The sequence below is a fragment of the Malaclemys terrapin genome, chromosome 2 (assembly GCF_027887155.1).
Source record: "Malaclemys terrapin pileata isolate rMalTer1 chromosome 2, rMalTer1.hap1, whole genome shotgun sequence".
Taxonomy (NCBI): Eukaryota; Metazoa; Chordata; order Testudines; family Emydidae; genus Malaclemys; species Malaclemys terrapin.
This window is the reverse complement of record NC_071506.1, coordinates 194,055,228-194,079,804: the sequence shown is the minus strand read 5'-3', so window position 1 is coordinate 194,079,804 and position 24,577 is coordinate 194,055,228. Positions and strand designations below refer to the sequence as shown.

Genomic DNA, 24,577 nt, shown 5'->3' with positions numbered 1-24,577 from the left:
CCCTTAGTATGCTGCTTTATTTAGAGGCAGAGACCATGTTGTTTTGTGTGTGTGGAAAACATCTATCACCTTCCACGCAAAACACGGATAATCCCCAAAACAATCTAACTGAACCTTATTATTCTGTAAAATATAGATTTCATAAGAAGAGACTACAGATAGAAATCCACTTTAATAGGGCTAGGATTAGACTCAACTTCCAACATTACATTAACATTTGATTTCTGTTCCTATTGTAATTCTCCACTGCCATTTATAATTGTGCTAAGGGGGTATAAAATGCAGCTAGTCTGATCTGGTAGTGCTTTACCCCCACTTTGCTCAGGTTACATGGTAAAAGGCAGTGGAGAAGAAGGCCCTGCATGCTTAAGTGTGTAATGAACATGTATTCTCAACAGGGTGTTTTTCACTGGAATTGTCTCAGGTCTGAAGTTGGCTTAACGGAGTTGCATGGATGAAAGTGAATGTCGAATTGGACCCATTGTCCACAAATTATTTCTCTGCATATTGAGGGAGTTTAAATCCATAAATGAATACTAAAAGTGGCTGTTATCATCTTATTTAAAGCAGCACAATATACACATGTACCTATGAGACATCTTTCTTTTCTGTGCCCCTAGATCTTGAAAATGACTATACTGGTTTAAACTAAACCTTTTATTTATAATATATTACACACTACTAGCCAGAGACCTTACAGCCCAAAGTGAGTTTTGATCTACAGATCTAAAAATAAAGATGAATAATAATATGGCAAAACGCCTTTAAAGTCTCTTACCTGGTGTGTGAGTGTGTCTTTCTATCTATGCAAACAATAAGATCTGTGCAACCTCCTGCATTAAGTGATTCTTGTCAAAGTATTCCAAACATACTGTGTTCCACTTGTTCATTTCCAAACATATTCTAGAATTCTGTCCGGCCTTTTATCAGCTCCAGTAAGCAACATATTTTTTTCAGATGTGATGATGCATAAGGAACGAGACACAGAATATAGATAATATTATAATGCCATCAGTAGTAGGGCCTCCTCTGGAATTCTGTGTGAAGTACTGCTCACCCCATTTCCAAACGGATATTGTAGAACAACAGGGATTTCAGAGAAATCCAACAAGAATGATCAAGGGCCTGGGAAAACTCTCATAAGAGAGATTGAAAATAATCTTTACTTTACAAAAGAGACAAATAAAAGGAGGTGAGATAAAAGTATATAAAATAATTACATGGAGAAGGTAGACTAGGAACCTCTGTTCTCCGTGTCTCATAACACAGCAGTGGAGAAAACACTTTTTTCACTCAGTACATAAATAGCCTGTGGATCTCACCACTGCAGGATGTTGTTGAGGCCAAGAACTTAGTAGGATTCAAAGAGAAATTGGATGTTTATGAGGATAACATGAATATCCAGTGTTATAATATTTAATGCTAAAAATAATTTTTAAAGGGATATAATATCTCATGCTTCATGATGTTCACCTACCTCTAACTGTGAGGGATTTGGGAACTTCATTGAGGACAGATTATCCTCTGAGATGGCCTCACTTTCGGTCTACGTTACTCTCATTTGCATCATCTCTCTCTCGGTCTCCCCTTTCCAATTGATTTGTGTCCCTCTTTATGTGTGTAGAGGGAAACTGATCTTCGGCATCCAGGTCTTTCCCCATGTGCCGGCCAAAGGGAAACTAATATGTGATCATATGAATTTAATCAATTTCCCATTACAGTTGTTTCTCTCTCTCTCTCTCTCTCTATATATATATATACATACATACATATATAATTCTAGTCAGTTTCCCTCTTCTAGTATTTTACACAAGGAGCTTAAATGCAAAGGGAAAATTATTAGGAATCTATTCAGTTGTGCCTTGTAGAAGCACAAGCCCTACCCTCCACCGCTACAGCTCATTCCCCCTTTGCCCCCCAGCCCCTTCTCCTACTGATCAAACTTATACTACAGTTCAGCTTCCCTTTTCCCCCACTACTTAAATCTTCTCCAAGGATGTTCAGCTTCACTTCAGCCTAGCAGCAAAGTGATATTAACCAGATCATGCAAACTCTGGCTATAATTAACCCGATCTTGTTAATTTCACTTTTCTGCTCCAATCACATATACAACTGAGGGGCAGAGGAGCAGATCCTGGGGGGAAAGAGCTGCTGTGTTTTCTCAGCTCCTTGCAATCATTGGAAAAGATCCCAGAGGACTCCTAAACAAATACAAAAATCAATTTTAAGGTTGGTTATGTGGCCAAATTCCGCCCTCAGTTAAACTTGTTAGATGCAGAGTAACTCCGTCATGGTCAGTGGAGCTACTCCTGATTGAAGCAAGTGCAACTGAGAGGAGGGTTTGGCCCAGATGCTGAAGAGTGACTTGGCAAAAATGGTACCATAAGAATGGCCATACTGGATCACATCAATGGTCCCTCTAGCCCAGTATCCTGTCTTCTGACAGTGGCCAGTACCAGATGCTTCAGACGGAGTGAACACAACAGGGCAATTTGTTGAGTGATCCATCCCCTGTAGCACAAACCTAGCTTCTAGCAGTCAGAGGTTTAGGGACACCCAGGGCATGGGGTTGCATCCCTGACCATCTTGGCTAGTAACTACTGATGGACCTATCTTCCATGAACTTATATAATTGTTTTTTTAACTTTTGGCCTTCACAACATCCCTTGGCAATGAGTTAAACAGGTTGACTGTGTGTTGTCTGAAGTAGTACTTCCTTAAACTTGTTTTAAACCTACTGCGTGTGGATTTTATTTGATGACCCTTGGTGCCATAAGAATGCTAGGGGCTCTGTGCTAACAGTGATTTCTGGATGCTAAAAAAGCAATGTTCTAACATTTTAGGTTTATTAAATACCCCATAACCTTTTGGAAAAGAGTAGAGTTGGCAACCTTAATGTCATGGGAAGTGACTACCACCTCTCAGCAAGAAGTGTTACAGCAGTTCAACATCTAATAATTGTTCAAATAGTAGATACTACATATAAGTGCATCCCGACAAATGATTTATAATAGGGGTACTGCATTGCATGACTGAGGAAGGTAACCAAATAAAGGATTATCCTCATTGGATGTTGTTTCATTTGGCTCCTTTGTGCATAATTCTTTCCAGCTGCAATGTAAAACAGGCATTTTCAAATTTACAAAGTAGCAGTTCTAGCTGGTGAGCTAAAGGAGAATCTCCATTAGCTATCAACAATAGCAATAGCAACATCTTCTTTCAAGTATGCAGCTAGTAGACAGGATAGAGTATTGCATTGCCAGCTGACAATGACAAGACAAGCCATAACTTATGCTTATTGTGCTAAAATATTATTTATTTTTTGTACTGCAGTAGCATCTAGTATCCCCATAATATGGACTTCATTGGGCTAGGCACTGCAGACCAAAGACAGACCAAAAAGATGGGGCTTTTTTCATTGTTATTTTATCCCCAACCTCCCAATCCCCCTCCTCCCCCCACACACAGTTTGTTTCATCTATATGTTGTAACCTACAATGTAAGTTCTTTAGGGAAGCACATGTACTTTTAAATGTTTGTGCAGTGTCTAGCACAGTGGGGCCTGGTTCTGCATTGGAACCGTAAGGCACTGTCTTAATACAAACCGTGCATGAATGCGCATGTGCGCGCACACACACAAACACACACGCACACCCCCCCCCCCCAATATCAAAAGAATGTTAAGGTTGCAAAGTCAAGCACTCAAAAGTAGGAAACGACAGAATTAAGGTTGTCTATGTAACCTTCATTCAGCCCCTTGTATGCATTCACTGTGATACAGTCATTAATAACATGAATACATACATAAAAAGCGACAAAGAGTCCTGTGGCACCTTATAGACTAACAGACTAATTGGATGCATCTGACGAAGTGGGTATTCACCCACGAAAGCTTATGCTCCAATATATCTGTTAGTCTATAACAGGGGTCTCAAACTCGAATCACCAGGAGGGCCACATGAGGACTTGTACGTTGGCCCGAGGGCCGCATCACCCGCCTCCCGCTGTCCCTGGCCCTGCTCCCCCACTTCACCTCTGCCCCTGCCTGCGGGGTGAGCAGGGGGCTCAGGGCAGGGGGTTGTGGTGCAGGAGGGAGTGTGGTGTGTGGCAGGGGGTTGGGGTGCAGCAGAGGGCTCAGGGCAGGGGGTTGGGGTGCAGGAGGGAGTGCAGGGTGTGGCAGGAGGTTGGGGTGCAGGCAGGAGGCTCAGGGCAGGGAGTTGGGGTGCAGGAGGGGTTCGGGTTCCGGCCCGGCGCCGGTTACCTGGAGCGGCTCTGGGGTGGCAGGGGCACGCATCAGGGCCAGCGTAGGCTCCCTGCTGGCCCCAGCCCTGTGCCGCTCCGCTCCGGGAAGAGGCAGGCACCGCGTTCCTGCAGCCCCAGGGGGAAGGGGAGCAGAGAGCTCCCTGCACTGCTCTTGCCTATGGGTACCTCCCCCGAAGCTCCCATTGGCCACGGTTCCCCGTTCCCGGCCAATGGGAGCTTCAGGGGAGGTAATCACAGGCAACAGCAGCACACGGAGCTCTCTGTGCCCCCTCTCCCCGGGGCCAAAGGGACACGGTGTCTGCGGCTTCCCGGAGCAGCGCGGGGCCCTCAACACCATGAGGCAGGGGTTGTGTGGAAAAAACAGTATGTGATCATGTAATTAAAAAGGGAGGCTTAATCCTGGCATTTGCTAATTTTGAGTGTTTTATTGTGCAACCTTAATGTTCTATTCATGTAGATTTTTTAAATGTAATTTCTTAGGTATTTTAAAGAGCAAACTACTTCTTTGTCCCAATGTACTCCCTTCAGCACTGCCCCCCCCCCCACCTCCTAGTCTGGCTCCTGTCCTCTTGCATTCAAGTCAGGCTGCTTCCTTCGCCAAAATGCCTGGGAACCTGCAAAGTGAATACTGAGAGCAATGGAGAGACAAGGTTCCTGCTACGAGTGATGCCCAGCACCATAGCAGCCCACAGAAGCAGTTACAGGGAAAGGCCTGATAAACCTCTATGTCCCTAGGCTGTAGCATATTCAATACAGATGGAACCTTTGCAGAATTAAGCAGCTAAACTCTAACAAGTCTCCACTGAGCATATATGGACTGAGAGTTTTAAAAGGCTTATAACTTGGCTAAATTTGGTCAGATTGTCTCAGGAACAACAAAAGGCACATCCCTGGCATGGGGGCAACCACCCAGACAAATTTCAAGCTCTTGTTCCAAAGCATGAAGGTGCTAGACCTGCTCAATTCTTGGAAATGGCTGGATTTTTGCTGACACTTTTTCAGAAAAATGTAGCCTCATGCAGACAACCATCATTAAAAGTTTAAGATTGGCAAAGTTATAAGCAACTGAAAACAGGGTCTTATCATGAGAACCTTTGGCAAACCTTCACTAAAGGTGGCACCACCAGCTTTGCTTGTAATAATAATGTGTCTTCAACCCTGAACTATAAAACCCTTATTGTGTAGGGTTACCATACGTCCGGTTTTTCCCGGACATGTCCGGCTTTTCGGCAATCAAACCCCCGTCCGGGGGGAATTGCCAAAAAGCCGAACATGTCCGGGAAAAATACCGTCCGGGCACTTCCTCTCCCGCAGCTGCTCTGCTCCTCCCCTGACTCAGACTTCGGCTCTGTTTAAGAGCCAAGCTGCCCGAGCCAGCGCTACCGGCTTTGGGCAGCCCCTGTGCCTCTGGACCCCAGCCGCCGGCCGGGCACTTCCCTTCCCGGGCTCCAGCTGCTCTGCTCCGGCGGCGCAGGATCCGGAGGCAAGGGGGCTGCCCGAAGCCGGTAGCGCTGGCTCGGACAGCTTGGCTCTTAAACAGAGCCGAAGAGTCAGGAGAGGAGCAGAGCAGCTGGAGCCCGGGAGGGGAAGTGCCCGGCTGGGGGCGCAGGGTCCGGAGGCAAGGGGGCTGCCCGAAGCCCGAGCGCTACCGCCTTCATGGTTTGCCGGGCAGCCTCCAGACTCTGTGCCCCCGGCTGGGCGCTTCCCCTTCCGGGCTCTAGCTGCGCTGGGGAAGCGCCAGCCGGGGGCGCAGGGTCTGGAGGCTGCCCGGCAAACCGTGAAGCCAGTAGCGCTTGGGAAGCCCTTTTCGCGTGGCTGGGAGGGAGGAGGGGGAGTTAGGGCCGGGACTTTGGGGAAGGGGTGGGGAAAGGGCAGAGTTGGGGCGGGGCCAGGGGTGGGAAAGGGACGGGGCCAGGGCCAGTGGAGTGTCCTCTTTTTTTATTTTTTAAATATGGTAACCCTATTATTGCAACTTTGAACTACATCTACATGACTACTGAACTACTGCAATCCTGAACTATGAAATGTACTTACTGCAACTCACTGTGACTTTAGGTAATCTAGTCAACACAAATCAGACACATGTTGCTGTGTATTTAGGTTTAACTATTTTGTAGACACATTCAGATAAGAAAAGTTAAGGGGAGTTATCGATTGTTTAAAACTTGGTTTTGAAAGTGTTAAACAAACAATTAAGATGCAATGTCAGAAAAAGATCTCAAAATGTGCTGGGTAACCCTTTAAAGGATCTCAAGATCTGTTCCCTCTCCTTTTCTTCGTTTCCAGTGGGAAGGGTGTAAGAATATTTTTCCCACTTCTGACATTGAACATTTATAGTCTTATCAAAAAAGAAAATGATTAAATGGTGTGAAATTTTCCATTACACATGCTCAGAAAATATGAACACAAAATTCTGAAAACCTTAAAAGTACATAGTCTCAATCTTGCAAACCTTATTCTCTTCAGTACTGTTAACTCACATGAATAGACCTATTGGGCCAAATCCTTAGGACTTTACTCAGTTTTTGATCAGCACTTATTCAAATTTCTCAGCTGCCTTGAACAAAACTACTCATGTGAATAAGCACTTGCGGGAGTGCCTTTTGTGTTTGCGATCCTATACGTCAAAAACAGTGGAACCAAATATTTTCAATCTTGGGGATAATATTTACCCCAAGGAAGAGACTAACTATTCCAAGTTTCTGCATAGAATTTCTTCCCCAAAGTTATATAAATGGAGAAGGAGGTTCATAAGAACCTAAGAATGACCAAACTGGGTCAGACCAAAGGTTCATCTAGCCCAGAATCCTGTCTTCTGACAGTGGCCAATGCCAGATACTTCAGAGGGAATGAACAGTACAGGGCAGTTACTAGGTGATTCATTCCCTGTTGTCCAGTCCCAGCTTCTGGTTCATACTGGAAGTGTCATTCCCTCCTAAAAACAGTGGGAATAGTATGCCTCTATAGTACATATATTTAACAGATGTGGCCAAAAATCACTGCCAGCTACTGATAAAAGTCATATTCCACAGTTACAGTATTTGGAAATTGGAACTATGCTTCGATGGATTGCCGAGTTGTATTTCAGAATTATGACATCATACCTGTAAAACACTATATAGCTATTCAAGTACAGCAGAGCTTTGAAATATGACTATTTAAAAAGAGGTGTTAAAAACAACAGCACTTTTGCTTATATTAAGTATTTACAGTACTGTCACTTTAAATGTCTGCCAGAGTCATGTTTTCTAAACACCACTTGCACTCACCATCTTCTCCAGCTGCGTAAAGTCCCATGGCCAGTTTTTGAAGTTTTAAGTGTGTCTTTCTTATTGGAAAAGCAGGTTTGCACGTTGCCAAAAACTGACCTTTTAACTCTCAAGAAATTGCTATGGGGACTTGCTCTTTTCCCCAGCTGCAAATTGAAGGTGGAGGCTGCTTTTAAGCCAGGAATCAGAAAAAGTCTTTGTTCGAGTGCCATAAATGCAAAATCAATATTTTCTGAGACTTTTGAGATTTTTTTGGAATGCTGAAGGAACTTTTTCAGTTAAAATTTAGCGACGTCACAAACACTTCAAGGTCCCTGCTTTTGTTTCTTCTTTGTTCTGCCTTCCCCCTTCATTACTGACACTTTTTTTAGTCCCTTGATCTCCTTTTATTTTGTCCGCTTTTGCTCTCTTGTTTTTTCTCCTTCTGTCCGGTTTGCTTCCTTGTCCCCCTTCCTCTTCCCCTGCAAATTCTCTCCACCTCTCCGCTCTACTCTTCTTCTCTCAATCCCCTGGTTCCACCATTCTACTCTTGCTGATTTGTTGCATGTGCAAATGAAGCAGCAAAGTGGAATTCACAAGCTCTATTGTGAGTAGCTCCTCTATTTTGTCCCATGTGCAAATAGTGAAGGAAAATATAATTGACCAGGGAATAGAACGGAGGTTCCTTGTTGTGCCTGGATAGAGACATTGTTTGCCATACTCTTGCAAGTGTGTTGGGAGCTGCTTACCTTATTTTAAGGTATGGTATCCTTTTATCTGGAAACAGACTACTAACCATAAGAAATATTTCTTAGGTGAAAAGGAAGATACATGTCATCTAGCCTTAGAGAGACTTACCTTTAAATACACACAGTAGGAAAGCTATCAGACAAATATCTAGGGGTTTAATGATAGTATCAGAAAGCACTTGAGCTTCCCATTTTTGATCACAGTACCATTGGGACACTTCGCTGTCTGTTGTGTTTATGGGCAGGATTTTCAAAATCATTGAAATGACTCAGGTGCTCAAGTGCCAATCCCATCCTATGTCTTTATATCTGAATATTAACCTCTCTCTCTGTGTGTGTGTATATTTATACACCATTATTGCCCTTTAGATTGAAAGTTACCTCTAGTGAATAATAAAATGTCTCAAAGTTCTCTATTAATTACTTTTCCAAGCAAGAAAAATATTTGGCGCTATAAATTTAGCTCCAGTCAAAAAGATAGATGGTATAGACACACAAAAATATACATATATATAGACATATAAAGAGAAACACATGTGTGTGTATATTTGCAGCCATGCAAGTTTATGGTGTAAGAGATAATACAGCATCATACACACCAAAAATGCTGTAACAAACAATTAAGCAATACTTTGCAGAATTTTTACCTTATTGCACTTGCAGATAAATGGCCATAGGAACCACTAGCGGAAGAACTGCTACGGGAATTATTGAGAATTGTGACCAAGGAGTTTGGAGATGTCCGTATCATGGTCTGAAGGTCAAAGCTATGATCAGACAGGGGCGATATGGACAGCGTACGCTTTCGGCTTGGTCTAGTTGACAGCCTTGGACTCGGAAACCTGGCACCTGTTATGTAAACAAAAATAATTATCTACCAAAGTACTCTCCCCCGTTTATTTATGACTCCTGGCGATGGGTATAAAGAGTCACAACATGCTGTGACAAGCCCACTCTTTCCACTTGTGATCTACTGGCTACAATTGAGGAAAATTAGGAAGAAAAATTTATCTTCCTGTGGCTTACCTCAGGGGAGCTCTGTTTATTAATGTGCAAGCAAAATGATAAATTGCTAAACAAAAGGAAAAGACTTTTATATGTTATCCCTCTCATTTCTGGTGATTTATGAATCTGATGGCTGCTTAGACATTCACATCATTAATTCAAGCCCAAGCGATGAGACAGTGGCTCACATCGGCGCTCCCTGAAACCCCTGCCACTTCAATGCAAAGAGCCAAAAATAAACTTCTAAAATACAAAATAGAGATTAAAATGCAGCTTTCCCTTTGTTGATCATAATTCCGCCTGGCCAATGCTAGCTGCAAAAATAAAAAGGATGAATAAAATAATGCCATAAAACAATGCTCTATCAACCGAAGTTATCAATTCGACATTCACAGCATTAGGCTAAGAGACATTAGGATTTTATTTCAATTTTTTCAAGTATCTAAGGAGATTTGTGGAGGAGGGTGTATCCATTTTTTTAAAACTACAGTTTAAGCTTCTCAGAGCAGGGTATGGGATGCAATCCCACATCTTCCATTAAAATGAACAGAACATGAATGGCTAAATTCTCTGTGGCTTTGAAAACTTTCACTATTGGGTCTGTACTCCTCCTGACCTGTAACCACAATTCTATCAATGCTAATGGGAGATATCACCTTCAACTTCATCTTAATATTGCTTCATCTAATCCTCCATTTCATTGTAATCAAAGTTCTAGAACCAAATTATGTGTATTGAAAATAATACCACCTGTACTTCTTATTTCAATCAAATAAACTGGCAATATTGGAGCGTGCCATGTAATTTTGATGTCCAGGGCCACACACTCTTGGTTCAAGTCCTATTTTTCTAATTGGATGGCTTGCAGCTCTATGTAACTTCTTAACAATTTAAGAGTAGGTGACAGGTTTCTGTTATCTTTTCTTCATACTTCCCACTACTTGGTGCTCTAGACCAGTGGTTCTCAAAGCCGGTCCGCCGCTTGTTCAGGGAAAGCCCCTGGCGGGCTGGGCCGGTTTGTTTACCTGCCGCATCCGCAGGTTTGTCCCTCGGCTCGCGCCACTTCCCGCAGCCCCCATTGGCCTGGAGTGGAGAACCGCGGCCAGCGGGAGCCGCGATCGCCGAACCTGCAGATGCGGCAGGTAAACAAACCGGCCCGGCCCGCCAGGGGCTTTCCCTGAACAAGTGGCGGACCGGCTTTGAGAACCACTGCTCTAGACCTCAATTCAGCAAGATACTTAAGCATGTGTGTAAGTTTAAATAAGTGAGTAGTCCATTGACTCAAACAGGACTATCCATGTGATTAAAGTTAAGCAAATACTCAAATACATAACTGATTCAGGGCCTTCGTTACTGTTAAAGACAGCTGATGTAGAGATCTGCTCTCTTCCCAAATTTCCTGATGTTCTTTGTTTACACATTTCATGGATACGTTCAACAATATGCTTGCTAATTTTTATTGTTAAATATAGTAAGACTGACATTTTCATTTTAGGCTCTCTCACTTTGCTTTTCTCCTGCTGGAGATTTTATTTTGAGGTAAGCTGACTTTGTATTTCATCCATTTCTAGGGTATGCTTGCAATCCAGATGTATTCTTTGACTATGATTTGTTGTTTTTTCATACATTATTTCAACTCTCAGTTCCACTTACTAAACATCTCCAGAATTCATGATTACTTAACAAATGTTGCGGCTAAAACTACGGTGGTTCTTTCCTGTCTCAATTCTTCCTATAGCTTTCCAATTAATCTTCTTACCACTACTCTGTCTAACGTGCAAGTGGCACAGAATCACAGAGCTTTTCTTAATTTTCATTGCTTGTAATTTTCTCACTTGACTCTTCTCCTTAGACATCTGTATTGGTTGCCCCTTTTTGTGTGTGTTCAGCCAACATTCAAAATCTGGCATTTAAAGCCATTGTTTTATGGTTGATATAATTCTGTGATCTGATCTCTGTTTATACTCCCCCTCATAAACTGGGCTTAATTTGGAACACTCTTTGACCTTGGCTGCTCTGCTAAGACTGACAACAAGGGTATGAATTGTCTTTGGGATCTGGGTTCAGGGTTTGGGTTCCCCCATCTTTATTCCTCCAGTTTCTCACTGGATATTCATGCTGCTGAATTATCATTTAAAACTTAAACTTGAAGATTTTATTTTTCCCCTCGAGCTACTTCAAGCTATTTTACTCAATCTGTTTTCTCTCTCTTTTTATGAGCTTATTATTGTACTGTGTGTACGTCTGCTACTTTATTAAGTGCAGTGCCTTGATACTTCTAAAGCCTGATATGTTTTATCTCCATGAAAGTACAAACATTGATTAGTGGCTATAAAAAGTTGCTATGCATTTACTAAGGATATACAAGATCCATGTGATAGTAAAAGAATAACTACATAGTAATATTTTGCATTTATTTAGTAGTTTTCATCTATATCTCTCATGTGGGCCAGATTCTCAGCTGATATAAATTGGTACAGCTACACTGAAGTCAATGGAGTTATGCCAATTTGCATTAGCTAAGGAGCTGACTCAAAGCACTTTAAAAGTGAGTTATTATTGTGTCCATTTTACCAAGTGGATAACTGAAGTACCGTCATCCAGAGTGAAACATCAAATGAGTGGGGCAAACAAGACTCTTTGCACAATCCACTAGACCACAACTGAACAGCTAAATGGTCTGTTATTCACAGCATTGTTATTGTCGTTATTTATAATCCTCATTGCTATGTTCTACGCCAGCTGACACACACACCCCTTGTAGTCACATGGATAAAAGCATCAATCATTTATTTTCCTCAGACTGATAGGAATGGGATTGATCACAAGACACTGGACATGCTCATGATGAGGGAAGCATAGATCACTTTCTTTGGATAAGCGTGGCATTGTTTCATGTTACAGTTCTGTTTTTAACATGAGAATCCTGGCCGCTGCATAGGGATGTTACTAATGATAATTTAGGGAAGATTTTAAATTCAATTTTTAGGACACAAGTTTAAAAATATTTATTCTGACTGATCAGAATTCCAGATCTGAATGTGTATAGATAGAGGTGACTGCCATTTACTTGATGTAAGTGTCCTCTCCTGGGGAATTTGTTAGAGAATTGCCAAGCACAGACTGACTGTTTCTGATACTGAAATGAGACAATGCTCTGACTGGGAAAAAGGCAAACCACAACTATGTTTATAAATCAAATATCAGCTAGTTATGTTTTCCGCTGCAAATGTATTCCAATGATTTCATTGGAAAATGAAGCGATCATTAAAAATACTATAACATGAACCCTGCTAGATTACATTTCTCATCTGAAGTGAAAGCTTAGACAGCCTGATAAATGATCTACAAACATAGTTGTAGTTTGACTCTTTGCTGATCAGAGCATTGTCTCATTTCAACATCAGAACTTCATTTGGCAGTTCTTTACCCCATTTCCCAGGAGAAGACACTTGCAGCAAATAAGTATCACCCACGTCTGCACTACCGCTCAGAGTTTGAAGAGAAGCAAACTCATCCTTAACAAACTGCACAGAGCTACCAAGTATGATTATCCTCATCCTGGTGCCCCAGAGACTTTCAACAAACGCACGACTCCTTCCTTCTCCCTTCCCTCTCTAAAATGAGCCAACCCATTCCTAAGTCATGCTATGGCAGATTGAAAAGACTCTTTTCCTCAAATGCTCATAAACTCTTTCCCTCGTCCCTCCCAACTGCTATCAGCAGCCAGCCTTCTCTTCAGCACAGAGCCACTCTGAGCTTTGGGCCAGCTCCTCCCTATCCCCTGGCTCTGTTGTAGGCACAAAAGTGTTCTGGCCAGAGACAAAGAGGTGGGAAAGGCAGAGCGGAGTGGATTTATAACAGGGAGCCTTGACTCAGCCTTATCATTCAATAGCCCCAGATTTTCTTTTCTCCTTGGGACAGTATGCCATAGTGGTCTCACCTGGATCTAGAAATTAGTCAGACCCCAACTTGCATCTACCTGGGACTTGGCCAATTTCCTAAGGGGTAACAGTTCTACGTGTAAACAGAGAATTCCTGTGTCACATGAGATGATTGTTACATCCAAATGAGAGCCCCACAGTACTTGGTAATGGAAGAGTAGGACTGGCTTCAAGTGAGGCAGTGACTTTCAAAATAGAAAATCCAATTGAATTAAATGACTGTTTTTCTTGTATTCACCATTGAATTAGGTTTTACATTCCTAAAAGGTTTTAAACATGAGATGATCATTCATTATGTTGCAAAATGTTTAGTATAACAATATTCTGAGTTCGTATATTACTATAAAAAGAAATAGATCACAATTTATAAGCATCTCTGACTGCTAAAATAAACTTTGCCGCTTTGCTCTGGCATATATTTTAAACACAAACACTTCAGCGTTTATTAATTTGAGATGTTTATCTATTCATAGTATTCTTCCAATGAAGGATCGCATTCCATTTTTTTAATAAGATTCTTGGAGACCAAAAATGCAGAGCTGGTGATTCACTAAAAACTCCATTCACCTTCTGAGCAAGCACTGAAAAACCATCAACTTTGGAGGTGAGCGAAAATAGAAGGTAGGCTGTGGCGTTCTATAGAGCAGAAGACAGGCTAGTCCTTGTGGAGTAGATATTATACTCAAGGAAATTGTAATAGCAGCTAGTGAAGCTTTGAGACAGGAATGTGTAGGCAAAAATCAAAGTGAGAGTTCTAAGTAAAGACTGATTCCGAGGGTGGAGCTCATTTCTAAAATAGCTGATGTCAATTTCAATCATTATTTTCCAAAATGGAATATGCCTTGTTGCAAATTGGTCCATGAATTCGATTTCTGAATTCAAGTTTTTAGCATCAATTATTATGGAACAATTTTCAGACGTATAATTTTATTCCTTTAAATCACATTTCTTCAAACATGCCAAAGGAACTGGTCTTCTTTGAAGGCTGTGAACATGACAGGTTTGAATTTCTGAAAATAAACTAGAGCTCTGTGAAACTTGGTGGTTTTGGTTCACAGGCATCAGTAGAAGTTTGGTTTTACTTTATGGAAGTACACATCCTGAATTTTGTCTTGGTTTCCAAACCCATAAATCCCTTGATGACACACAGGGGGAAGGAATGGGTCTACTAGCCAAAACTTGTCCCACTGTTTCTTGAAACTCAGCTTACATTCAGTCAAAAGGTCACACCTCAGTAAGTCTTACAGTGTGGGACTGTCAAAAGCACTCAGTGTGGACCTAGCTAGCTCTGCTCCCACTGAAGTCAATGGGAGTTCACCAAAAAGTTCCCACAGAGCAAGGCTTCAGAGCATGTAGGATGTTTCAACCCCTTGCACAAGAACCAAGCATCCTGTCCCCCACCCCAATAAAAATGGCTCTCCAGCACCATAAAGCAGGAAGAAGGCAGGGTGTTCCCCATACTCTGTATAAAGCTCTGTGTCCATCTTCTGCATAATGCATATGGTTATTATTTGTATTACAGTAGAGTCTAGAGGCTCTAGAAGGTACACACACACCTTCTCCATATAGTAAATTCAGAACATTCTCTGTTTCTGACCCATTGTTGTATGGAATACGTAAGCAGGGGTCTTTCAGTGGGTCAAATCAGCTATTTTCTCAGAATTTGGTCGCAAATAATGAGGGAAATTATCAACTTCTTTTTCATTCTTTTTAACAAAATGGGGCAGGGTGGAAAGAGGACTTTTAAAATCATCATAATGCAAATATGGGCATTCTGATCATTCAAAAAAAGCATCTTAATATTGGCTTCCTGCTAATTGTTTTGTTTCTCTTTTCTAATCTAAAATTCTGACAAAGAAGAAAGGGGTTTTCTTTAGCATGATGAATGATAGGACATTCAGATGCCTACTTAATGACAATTAATTTACTGTATATCCATGCAAGTTAAGATAGTTTTAATTAGTTTTCACAAAGTAAAAGGGTAACTTCATCCTCTCTTTAGATAAAAGAAGCTATTGCCTGACTAAACACATTCTCATCAAATAGAGAAGGTGAGACTAAGTGACCTTCTTAGGATTTGCTCTTATTTTAATTCTCTATTTACTGTTTAAAACAACCCATTTGCATAATACTGCTTCAATTTTTTTGTCTTTAGTACTGAAATAATCCCTAATTGAAAAGTTGCTGCTATAATGAATCGCAAATGTGTGATCTCAACTTTAAAACCAAACACAAAACAAATTAAAGTGCATATATCAAATATCTGTACAGCTGTCCCTATTTGAGATTATGTTTAGGACAATTTTTTTTATGAATGTACAGAGATCATATGCATCAAAGATCAATATCCTTTCCTTTAAGCATATGTGCTGGAACTAGGGGTGCAGCAGCATCCCCTGGCTTGAAGTGGTTTCCATCATATACAGGATTTACAGTTTTGTTCAACGGCTTTCAGCACCTCCACTATACAAATTGTTCCAGCACCCCTGCCTTTAAGTAAAAAGAGGTAATTATTTGTGATGCTGAAGCTGTAATTCTATGCATATTATAGCAAGCTCAATCCTCCAGCCTTTACTCCACAAGTCAGTCTTTTGATGTCTCTGGGGTTATTTGTGTAAGTGAAACAAAATGTTTATCCATCTCTTTAGGTTTTTCTAGAATGCCCATCATGGTGGTAGGTAAGTGCTGACCAGGCAAATTACAGTAGGTCAGCATGCCAGTTTGGATTGGGCTCATTATATATCAAGCACTTTGGGATTCAAGGGATTATACACAGTAGACCAGATCCTCAGCTAGTGTAAATAAGGATAGCTCCATTGACTTCAGTGGAGCTACGACAGTTACACGAGTTGACGATGTGTCCAAGTGTGATTATTATACTTACATGTCCTTAACCATCCATCAACCAGAAAATGAATGTTATAATAAGTTGCTATTAATATGTGTCAAACACATTAATAGCCCTTTATCCCCCCACCCCCAACTCTCTCCCTTCTCTTTCAAAACCCTTTGAAAAACTCCATCTTCTGTGAAGCTTATCAGAAATAATGTCCACACAGCAGATTCTGGTTTTCATAAGCACCTCCGAGTAGGAAATGAGTATGTTTGGAATATTTTAACTACTGTAATTCACCATGCACAGTAATTGAATATAGAATATGTAATTGAAACTGAATTGTTAAAAAATGTGCTCACCTTCTTTATGACTAATAGAATAAAAACGTTTAATTTGCACACTCAATTCCTGTACAATATATCTTGCCTGACTTGCAAAACTTATCAGTCACTTATTTAACATATATTTACATGAATTTCCTTGTAACAGTGACTTTCTTATGTCATCATGCTTTCTACGTGTGAGCCTCATAATTCTTACATCCCATGTAGATTCCTTGGGATCAGCAGCCATGGAACATGGTCAATAATGAGATATAGACCTGAAGAAACCACATGCTGGCAAGGAATTAAAAGAGTCACAGGCTAAACCATTGCTCTAATAGCATAGTATGGCTCTGTGCTGCCACATGAGAGGCAACACTGTTTGATTCCTAGCCCCAGTCTCTTACTTCCCAAGTTATGGTGGAGAGGGGGGAATGAGAAGATTCCACAGACAGCGTTAGCAGCTGATGAGTGAAGTGCTTTGCACAACTCAATACTAACAGTAACTCCCTTTGGTTGACTAAAAAGCAGCAGTGAGCAGCTTCAGATGGAGTGCTCTCCACTCAACTTTGCTGAGAGAAATGGAGGCCACGATAAAAAGTCTTGAAGATGGTGCAGCAGGTGGAAGGAGGCACATAGTTTAGATATTTGAGGCAGCATCCTTGGGGATTTGGCCATCCACGTTGCCTGAGCCAGGAACAATCTCAAAGCTTAGTCAGTACTAGAATACATATTTTTAAAACATATCTGCTGCTCTCTCAAGATGTTTTAGACAAATTCTATAAAAGAAGAGTTGTTCACATTGACTGGTTGCTGGGTTTTTTTGAGGGGACAGGGACACAAACTAAGGTTAGGAAAATGGATGTAAATGTTTATTTATGAACAATGAATACTGGTGTCAACAGGAACAAAAATATCAACATTAAAGATAAACATGACTTAATGTTTGCTAGTGTAAGGTAACCTTTTCAAAAGTATTTAGTAATTTAGGAGTCCACTGCAAGTTAGTTTTTACCCACAGCCCTTTATTTTTAGAAGCACTCACATTTCTCTCCCTAGTCTCTTTCAAAGTTTATTATCAGATTCACTTTGCCACCTCTCACTTAAACTACTTTTAGGCCCCAATCCTGAAAAGAGAACCATGCGGGTACAAACTTCTGCATCTGCACAGTGCTCTACTGTTGACAGCAGGGCTTCACTTGAGCATAGGAAATTCACCCATGGGGCTCTCTTTTCAGGATCAGGGCCTTATTTGTCTCACTTTTTCCAGCATGATCACTTACTATCCATGGCGTGAAGGTATTCCATATGAAGGGCGCCAGCTCCTGCAGTAGCAGCTGAAGGAATAATGTCTGCATATGGGCTGCGCTGACCTGCCAATAGAGCCATCTGATGGTAATATTCAGCTGGACTGACTCCAGCGTGTGGAGCTAAGAACACAACATAAAAAAGCACCATTAATGACGTAAGACAAACAAGAGGCAAAATTTTATTACTCCACTGCTTCCCTTTGGCTATTAAACTGGCTTGTTTATTTTTTAAAGCAACACAACATCTGCAATATGCCTGTGCAGTCAACATACTTCAACCAGTGATACTGCAAAGACATCATTCACAAAATGGCAAGACATAAAATATTCATTTACCAGTGACATTTACCATTCACAGTGACCTCATTTTTTATACTTATTTTTTTAAGTGAATTTAAAAGTGACAGACTGACTGACAGGCCTGGAAACTAATATGTTTTATTTAGTCACATGAAAAGCTAACCACAAACAGCAAAAGCTTCTCTCCCGCGTCAACGTGTCTCAATCTTAACCTGAAACACCTCTTGCAAAGCAGGTCAAGTTCCATGCTCATTCACATCTCTGAATGCCCTGCTGAGAATACCGAAAGGATGTCATCAATATGGGAATATTTTGTGAAATGCAAAACTGAACTAGGACAAACTAATTTCTTTCAAGCAAATTAGTTGTCAGACAGGAACAATTTATAGGCATTTTTAGCCAAGGCTGGATTCATGTTAATGAGTAAGGCCCTCCCGATCCTACAAACATATACGTGAGTAATGGAACTCATGAGAGTGGTCCCAATGACCTCAATGGGTCTACTCAGGTGTGTACGGCTCAGTGCCATAGAGGAGAGAGGCTATATATGCCATTACTGTGTTCATGAATCATCCAATCCCCTGCAGATAATCTCCTTTACTCATAAAAAACCCTCTTTTTCTGCAAAAATTATTCATGATCTGTTTTTCCTCCATACAATTTTCAAGCATCACTAAACTCCATGTCATGAACTGAAGTAACATTGGACTAATATTTCATTTCAGTGGCCCTCTGATGCTGCAATTATTAATAGATGGTTTCATGGATTTAGCAGAAGATTAGTCATTAGAATAGATCAGTTCTATTCTTGTTTCTGCCACAGACTTCCTGGGTGAGCTTGGGCAAATCACTCTACCTCTCTGGTCCTTAGCTGCTCCATTTGTAAAGTGGAGATAATCATACTTCCCTAACTGTGCTCATAAGAATGTTGTGCAGCACGGTTCATTATATACATAAAATACTTTGAGATCCTCAGATTTAAGTGCTGTACAGCAACAGAGTATTTTTCTATTTATACTTGTGATTCAGTGCCATTCTTCCACCATTTCATTGGCTACGTTCTGAGTGGAAATACAAATTTAACTACTAATCCTGCAAACACTGAATAATTGTATTCACATAGGACTACTAACACGGGTAAAGTGGCTTATTTGCATTAATGTTTGAAGGATCATGTCCTAAATGAAACACCACAAACACAGGATCCAGGTTTATTCTAAAAGGAAAAATGAAATGGCAGAGTTGGGGTGGGAGCTCATACAGGAATAGGATTGACAGAGTATTTCACTATATTATAAAATAAAAGGTGTTCTCTGTTATATCATGAGATCTGACATAAATGAAGAATAAACATTATTTTAAATCAAACTTTAGGAAATGTAAAAGAAAAATAAAAGGACTTTAGACAGTGCAGGAAAGGAAACCGCAAGAGAAGTGAGCTGAGAAGCATTCTTCTTGTTTTCAAATTACAAATTGATTTCTAAAATAAATATAATCCACACCTTGCCACTGTCACTTTCTGTAAAATGACAAGAAAAATATTTGACCACAAATTAAAAAAAAAACCTCACTCATTACACTGAGTCATTGATTTTAAAGTTTTACAGTAGTAGACGACCATGATATCTTTCCAGACACACTTAAAACACTTCCTGAGCTTTCTGACATAAGTGTCTGGGTTAACTAACAATAACATTGGCTGCAAGCTTTAAAATGAAATGCTTCAGAACCTATAAAGGAATATAGTGAGCACATAACTATATTACCAATGTTCCATAAATTGAAAGAATTTTTGGTTTCCTTAAGAAATCTTTCCTTAAGACCCTTTTTAAATACAAGAAATTGGCAAATTAATAATGGCTTGGTTGAAGGGTAATTGAGTTCAGTTATGATGTGCAATTTATTTTTTAAAATATATAAGTATTTTATAAAAGCAAAGCTCAATGTGGGTACTCACATAGGTAAAGTTCCTCATGGGCATATTTGCAAGATTACCCCATTAAGTGGGATTCTAAATCTAGCTCTGCCCTGTGACTGGACCTTTAGAATCTGAGCTGTTCAGGGCAAGGACTGCTGTCCTGATTCTCTTCCCATTTACACCAGCTTTTACACCAGTGTAGCCTCAGTGGAGTTACTCCTGCTTTACATCTGTGTAAATCAGAAAAGAATCACACCCCCTGCATAGTGGGAACTACTGCAATACACATAACAATTGGCTCAGTTCTCAGCCCCAGCTCTAGTTCCTTTGTGTTGCTGTGGGAAATCCATGGGTGGACCAAAGCCAGCAGAGCTGGCTCCACACCGCTTGTTTTCCTGGGTGAGTCAATGACATGGTATACAAAGCACTCAGCCAGATCCTCAGCTGCTGTAGCCATTGTCTACAAGTTGCATAACATAGAGCAGCTTTAAAGCTGCTCTACATTATGCGATGGCCTGTTTGGCCCCTGGCCATCCCAGGATCAATGCAACTGTGGACTGAACCCCCCAAAAATTATTTAATTGACCTAAAGCAATTTAACTGGCATCATGACTTTTAATAAGAACAGCATAATTTTACATGCCTTCAAATGCAAACTGTGTGTGGGAGAATTTATAATCAAGCCACTTATACCTTTAGCGTTGTGTGTGTACACAGGTATACACTTGAACTATTATTTATTATTTGCATTCCAGTAGAGTGCAAAATGTGGTAGGAACTGTCAACAAACAAGGGAGATTAGGGTCTGATCTGGGTAGATCTGCCTGAATAAGAGCTTTAGAGTTCCATACTTGACTGGCTAACCTAGCTAACTATGAATTCTATGAAACATATTTTACAACCTTTAAACAAACAGTTTTTTTATTGGGATACCTATGAAACTTCATGCTGGACAACAGAGATGGCAGTATGCTGATTTTTTAATTTCCATGCGCAACTGAGGTGGAATTAAAGTATAAGTGAAATTATGTAGGAATCTCATTTGATAGCAGGTATTAAATTGTTCTTTATATCAATATTTTTAAAAAGCCTGTATATGCATAAATTTACTTCATAAGTTATATTACCACTTTAACTCTTTCACTTTATAAATATATGCCATCAAAGTGTAATTACAATGCAACTAAAATGCAATGAGAATAAAAGCTATAAATCCTTACACAATTCCTTGTAATTTTTCTTTGTCCACTTATATTTCCCAAGGATTTTGCTGTGTGAAAGCTTCCACTTTCATAATTAGGGCTATTTAAGAATTCAGGACTTTTTTTGGCTCATGGCGGTATGCCTATAAATCAAATTATACTGCATAGTTTACATGCTGTATGTATACCACAATACTCACATACATGCACACACTCTATGGTGGCTATCATCGTGCTATGTAAGTACCTATACATTGAAAATCAAATATATAAATACACATAGAGTATGCAGTAGAATGTTTTAGAATCTATCTTTATTAGCCAATCTCTGGTCTTAAGAGGTGACTCTGCTCAAATACATAAACTGAGTACTAACTTTATTTATTATGAAAGTTTATTAAATTTTCTTTTATTTGTTTAGTGCCTACAATATGTTCAATTCTGTACACAGTTTGCAAAAATAAATACAATCACTGCCATAAGAGATTACAATTGGTTCTGTTCTAACCTGTCTAATTTGTAGTTTCTTGAGAGATCACTTAAGACAGATTTTACTGCAGATACAGTGAATGTATGTCTACTTCTCTGCATATGTATGTGTGTATGCCAATATACATGTACATATATTAATATAAAAATATTTGTGGGGGAAGGGCATGTCAGAGATTGAGAAAGAGAGAGATGTTTCAAAAAGCTATTAAAAAGTTGTATCATATATATTCTACAATAAACATATAGAACTTCTTTGTGGCAAGATAAGGATTTCTGAATAATCACCAAAGTGTTCTTTTAAAATGATTTTGCCAGTCATCATATAACACTGTTTGTTAAAACAAAATGTGTAGAATTAACAATGATTTACACAACAACCAGGCTGTCTATATCACCAGTGGAAATCCCTACATGCATACATACACTTTGATTGACATTAGGTCATTAAAATTTATTCTCATAAAAAGAATACGCACCCATAACTAATGGATTATAGTAAAGGTATAGGCTCTTACAAGTGAGGATTAATTAGTCATCCATTTGAACCGAGTACACTACTCATTTTTCAAATTCTGCTAAAGGCAGTGTGTCTGTTTTGTAAATTTGTGTGAGCACTGGGAAGAGCTTTTCCTTAATTAAAATAGTAGTTTAATTATCTTCACTAAATACTCACTTGTTAATTTGGCCCATTTATAAAACTCCACTCAGCACAATATAGCAATTTTGAAACATCAAACTACTAATGTACTGTTAAAAAACACACTTCTCAGAATCCAGCCCACGTGTGATTCTGTTCATTGCTCACTAAGGGAAAATTCAAATTTAAATCAATGGGAGTTTTGACTAAGGACTGAGTAGAGATTGCAGATCTTGGTCCTTTCTAATTTAGCTTACATCCGAATAAACAGGGAGGTAATATCTACATCATACTCAGACCTCAGGGAACATCACGTTCCTTGTATGCTGCCTAAATGTGAGTCATTTAAATATGCTGCACCTGATTCTGATCACCAATCACATATCTCATATGAGTGAAATTTCATTCGTCTTATCCTCAGCTAGTGTAAATTGGTGTAGCTCAATTTAAGTTAAATAGAGATATAATGACCCTCATTAGCAAGTGAGTGTGTTGTTAAGATAATAAAACTGCTATTTTAATAAAGGAAAAGACCTTTCCCACACAATATATCTCTTGAACTCGCTGGAGATATGCTGATTTATACGAGCTGATTTGATTTCAGTGCAGGCATTCCTGATTTACACTGGCTTAAGGTAGGTCAGAATCATACCCACAGTCTGTCCCAGAAAAAGGAAGATATTAAAGCCATAAACATTGTTACATTTTTAATTTTGAATGAGAACTTCTTTTTTGCTGAAGTTTCAACGTTTGTGAAATGACCAGCAACAGGCTGATGAAGTATTGAAACATTTATGACATAATGAATATGGCTGACAAATCTGCTGAAGCTGCTTTGAACAAGGAAAAAAAGAGAAATGTTGACAAGATTAATATAACTTAAGTTGCCACAATGACAGCAAACAGGAAGCCAGTCTTAAACCCACCGTCTGTAGGGCTGAGTCCACGGGCTGCCGAGATCATGGACAGAGACGGGCTACTGTGCAGTGATCGGATGTAGTCCATGTAAGGGTTAATGTAAGGGTGAGGAGGGCTGAAGGGAGATTCTGATGTTGCAGCCGGATTTCTGTGTGGGGAAATTCTAATGAACGGAAGATCTGAATATGTTGGGCTACTAGATAAGGCAGAAGGCCTGGAATAAAGAGAGAGAGAGAAAAAAGAAAGATTATCTATATAGTCAAGATCACAAACGTGGACAGAAAAAATAACTGTAAGGTAATATTCATTCTATAAAGAACAACTGAGTTGAACATGCAATAACTTCCACTAATTTCCACTGCCCGGAGAGAAAAGAATAGGGAACGAGTTCTTCTCTGACCCAATCTTTAGTAATATTTCTCTCACCCATTTTTAATGTAAGCCGGTTTTCAGTTTACACGTTACATCACTCCATATTTTTTTTCCTTTGGATTTCAGAAGAAAACCAATCTAACTAGCATTAAATATGTACACCACATATCAATTTCTGCTATAATACAAAATGCATGCTGAGATGACTAATAATTTACAACTTCTAAGAAGGGATAACTCAGAGGTTTGAGCATTGGCCTGCTAAACCCAGGGTTGTAAATTCAATCCTTGAGGGGGCCACTTAGGGATCTGGGGCAAAAATCTGTGGGGATTGGTCCTGCTTTGAGCAGGGGGTTGGACTAGATGACTTCCTGAGGTCCCTTCCAACCCTGATATTCTATGATTCTACTGGAAGAAGTTTAAGAAGATCTACCTGCGCCCATTTCCTTGATTTGCCAATTTATCCTTATTGTAAAGTGCATGTTTCTATTTATAAAAAAATTCAGATGATCCACAGTTTGTAAACCACTACGAGGTTTGGGCTTTTCTACAACTATTTTTGACAATACACTCATACTCATTTACACGTATGATGCCAAAAACCAGACGGCAACGGAACAAAGGTTCTCCATATGTTTGTTTTTAGCATGGCGCCACAAACTGACCTGATGCCGACAACAAGAATTCAGTAATTAACCACATCGCTGTTATTAAGGAGGAACAGAATTTTTTTCTTAAGCTACATCCACGAAACTGTAACGAACTAAGGCTGAAATGCCACTTCATGGTTGAGGAGGACAAATAACCTGTCCTGAAAACACCCCTTGACATCACACCCTGATAGGACCATGCCCATGCTCTGTGCCGAGTACCTCCTCTCACAGCATCCATGCTCCAAGGCACTGGGAAAAAAAACTTTTTTCATAAGGAAGGGTTGCAGAGCTCACCCCTGCCAACCAGTTCTTTCACAAAAGACAATGATTTAGCCTGTCATATATTTACTGTAGCTGAACAAGCTGACCTGAACTAAATGCCTTTTTGTCCCCGTTTTTCCAATTAA

At 40.1% G+C, this 24,577-nt stretch overlaps 1 protein-coding gene across 4 annotated transcripts in view; it reads right to left on the bottom strand.

The window, feature by feature from the left end:
- The window catches only part of GLI3 (GLI family zinc finger 3), a 253,463-nt gene that overhangs the window by 60,348 nt on the left and 168,538 nt on the right, over positions 1-24,577 (bottom strand). For 3 of the 4 annotated variants that reach the window (XM_054019886.1, XM_054019884.1, XM_054019885.1), the window contains 3 exons: positions 23,154-23,359; positions 17,652-17,798; positions 8,908-9,109 (listed from right to left, as the gene is read on the bottom strand). In XM_054019886.1, coding sequence (XP_053875861.1) covers positions 8,908-9,109; positions 17,652-17,798; positions 23,154-23,359 — 555 coding nt within the window. The remainder of the gene's footprint in view (positions 1-8,907; positions 9,110-17,651; positions 17,799-23,153; positions 23,360-24,577) is intronic. The other variant, XM_054019887.1, reaches the window with a different exon arrangement.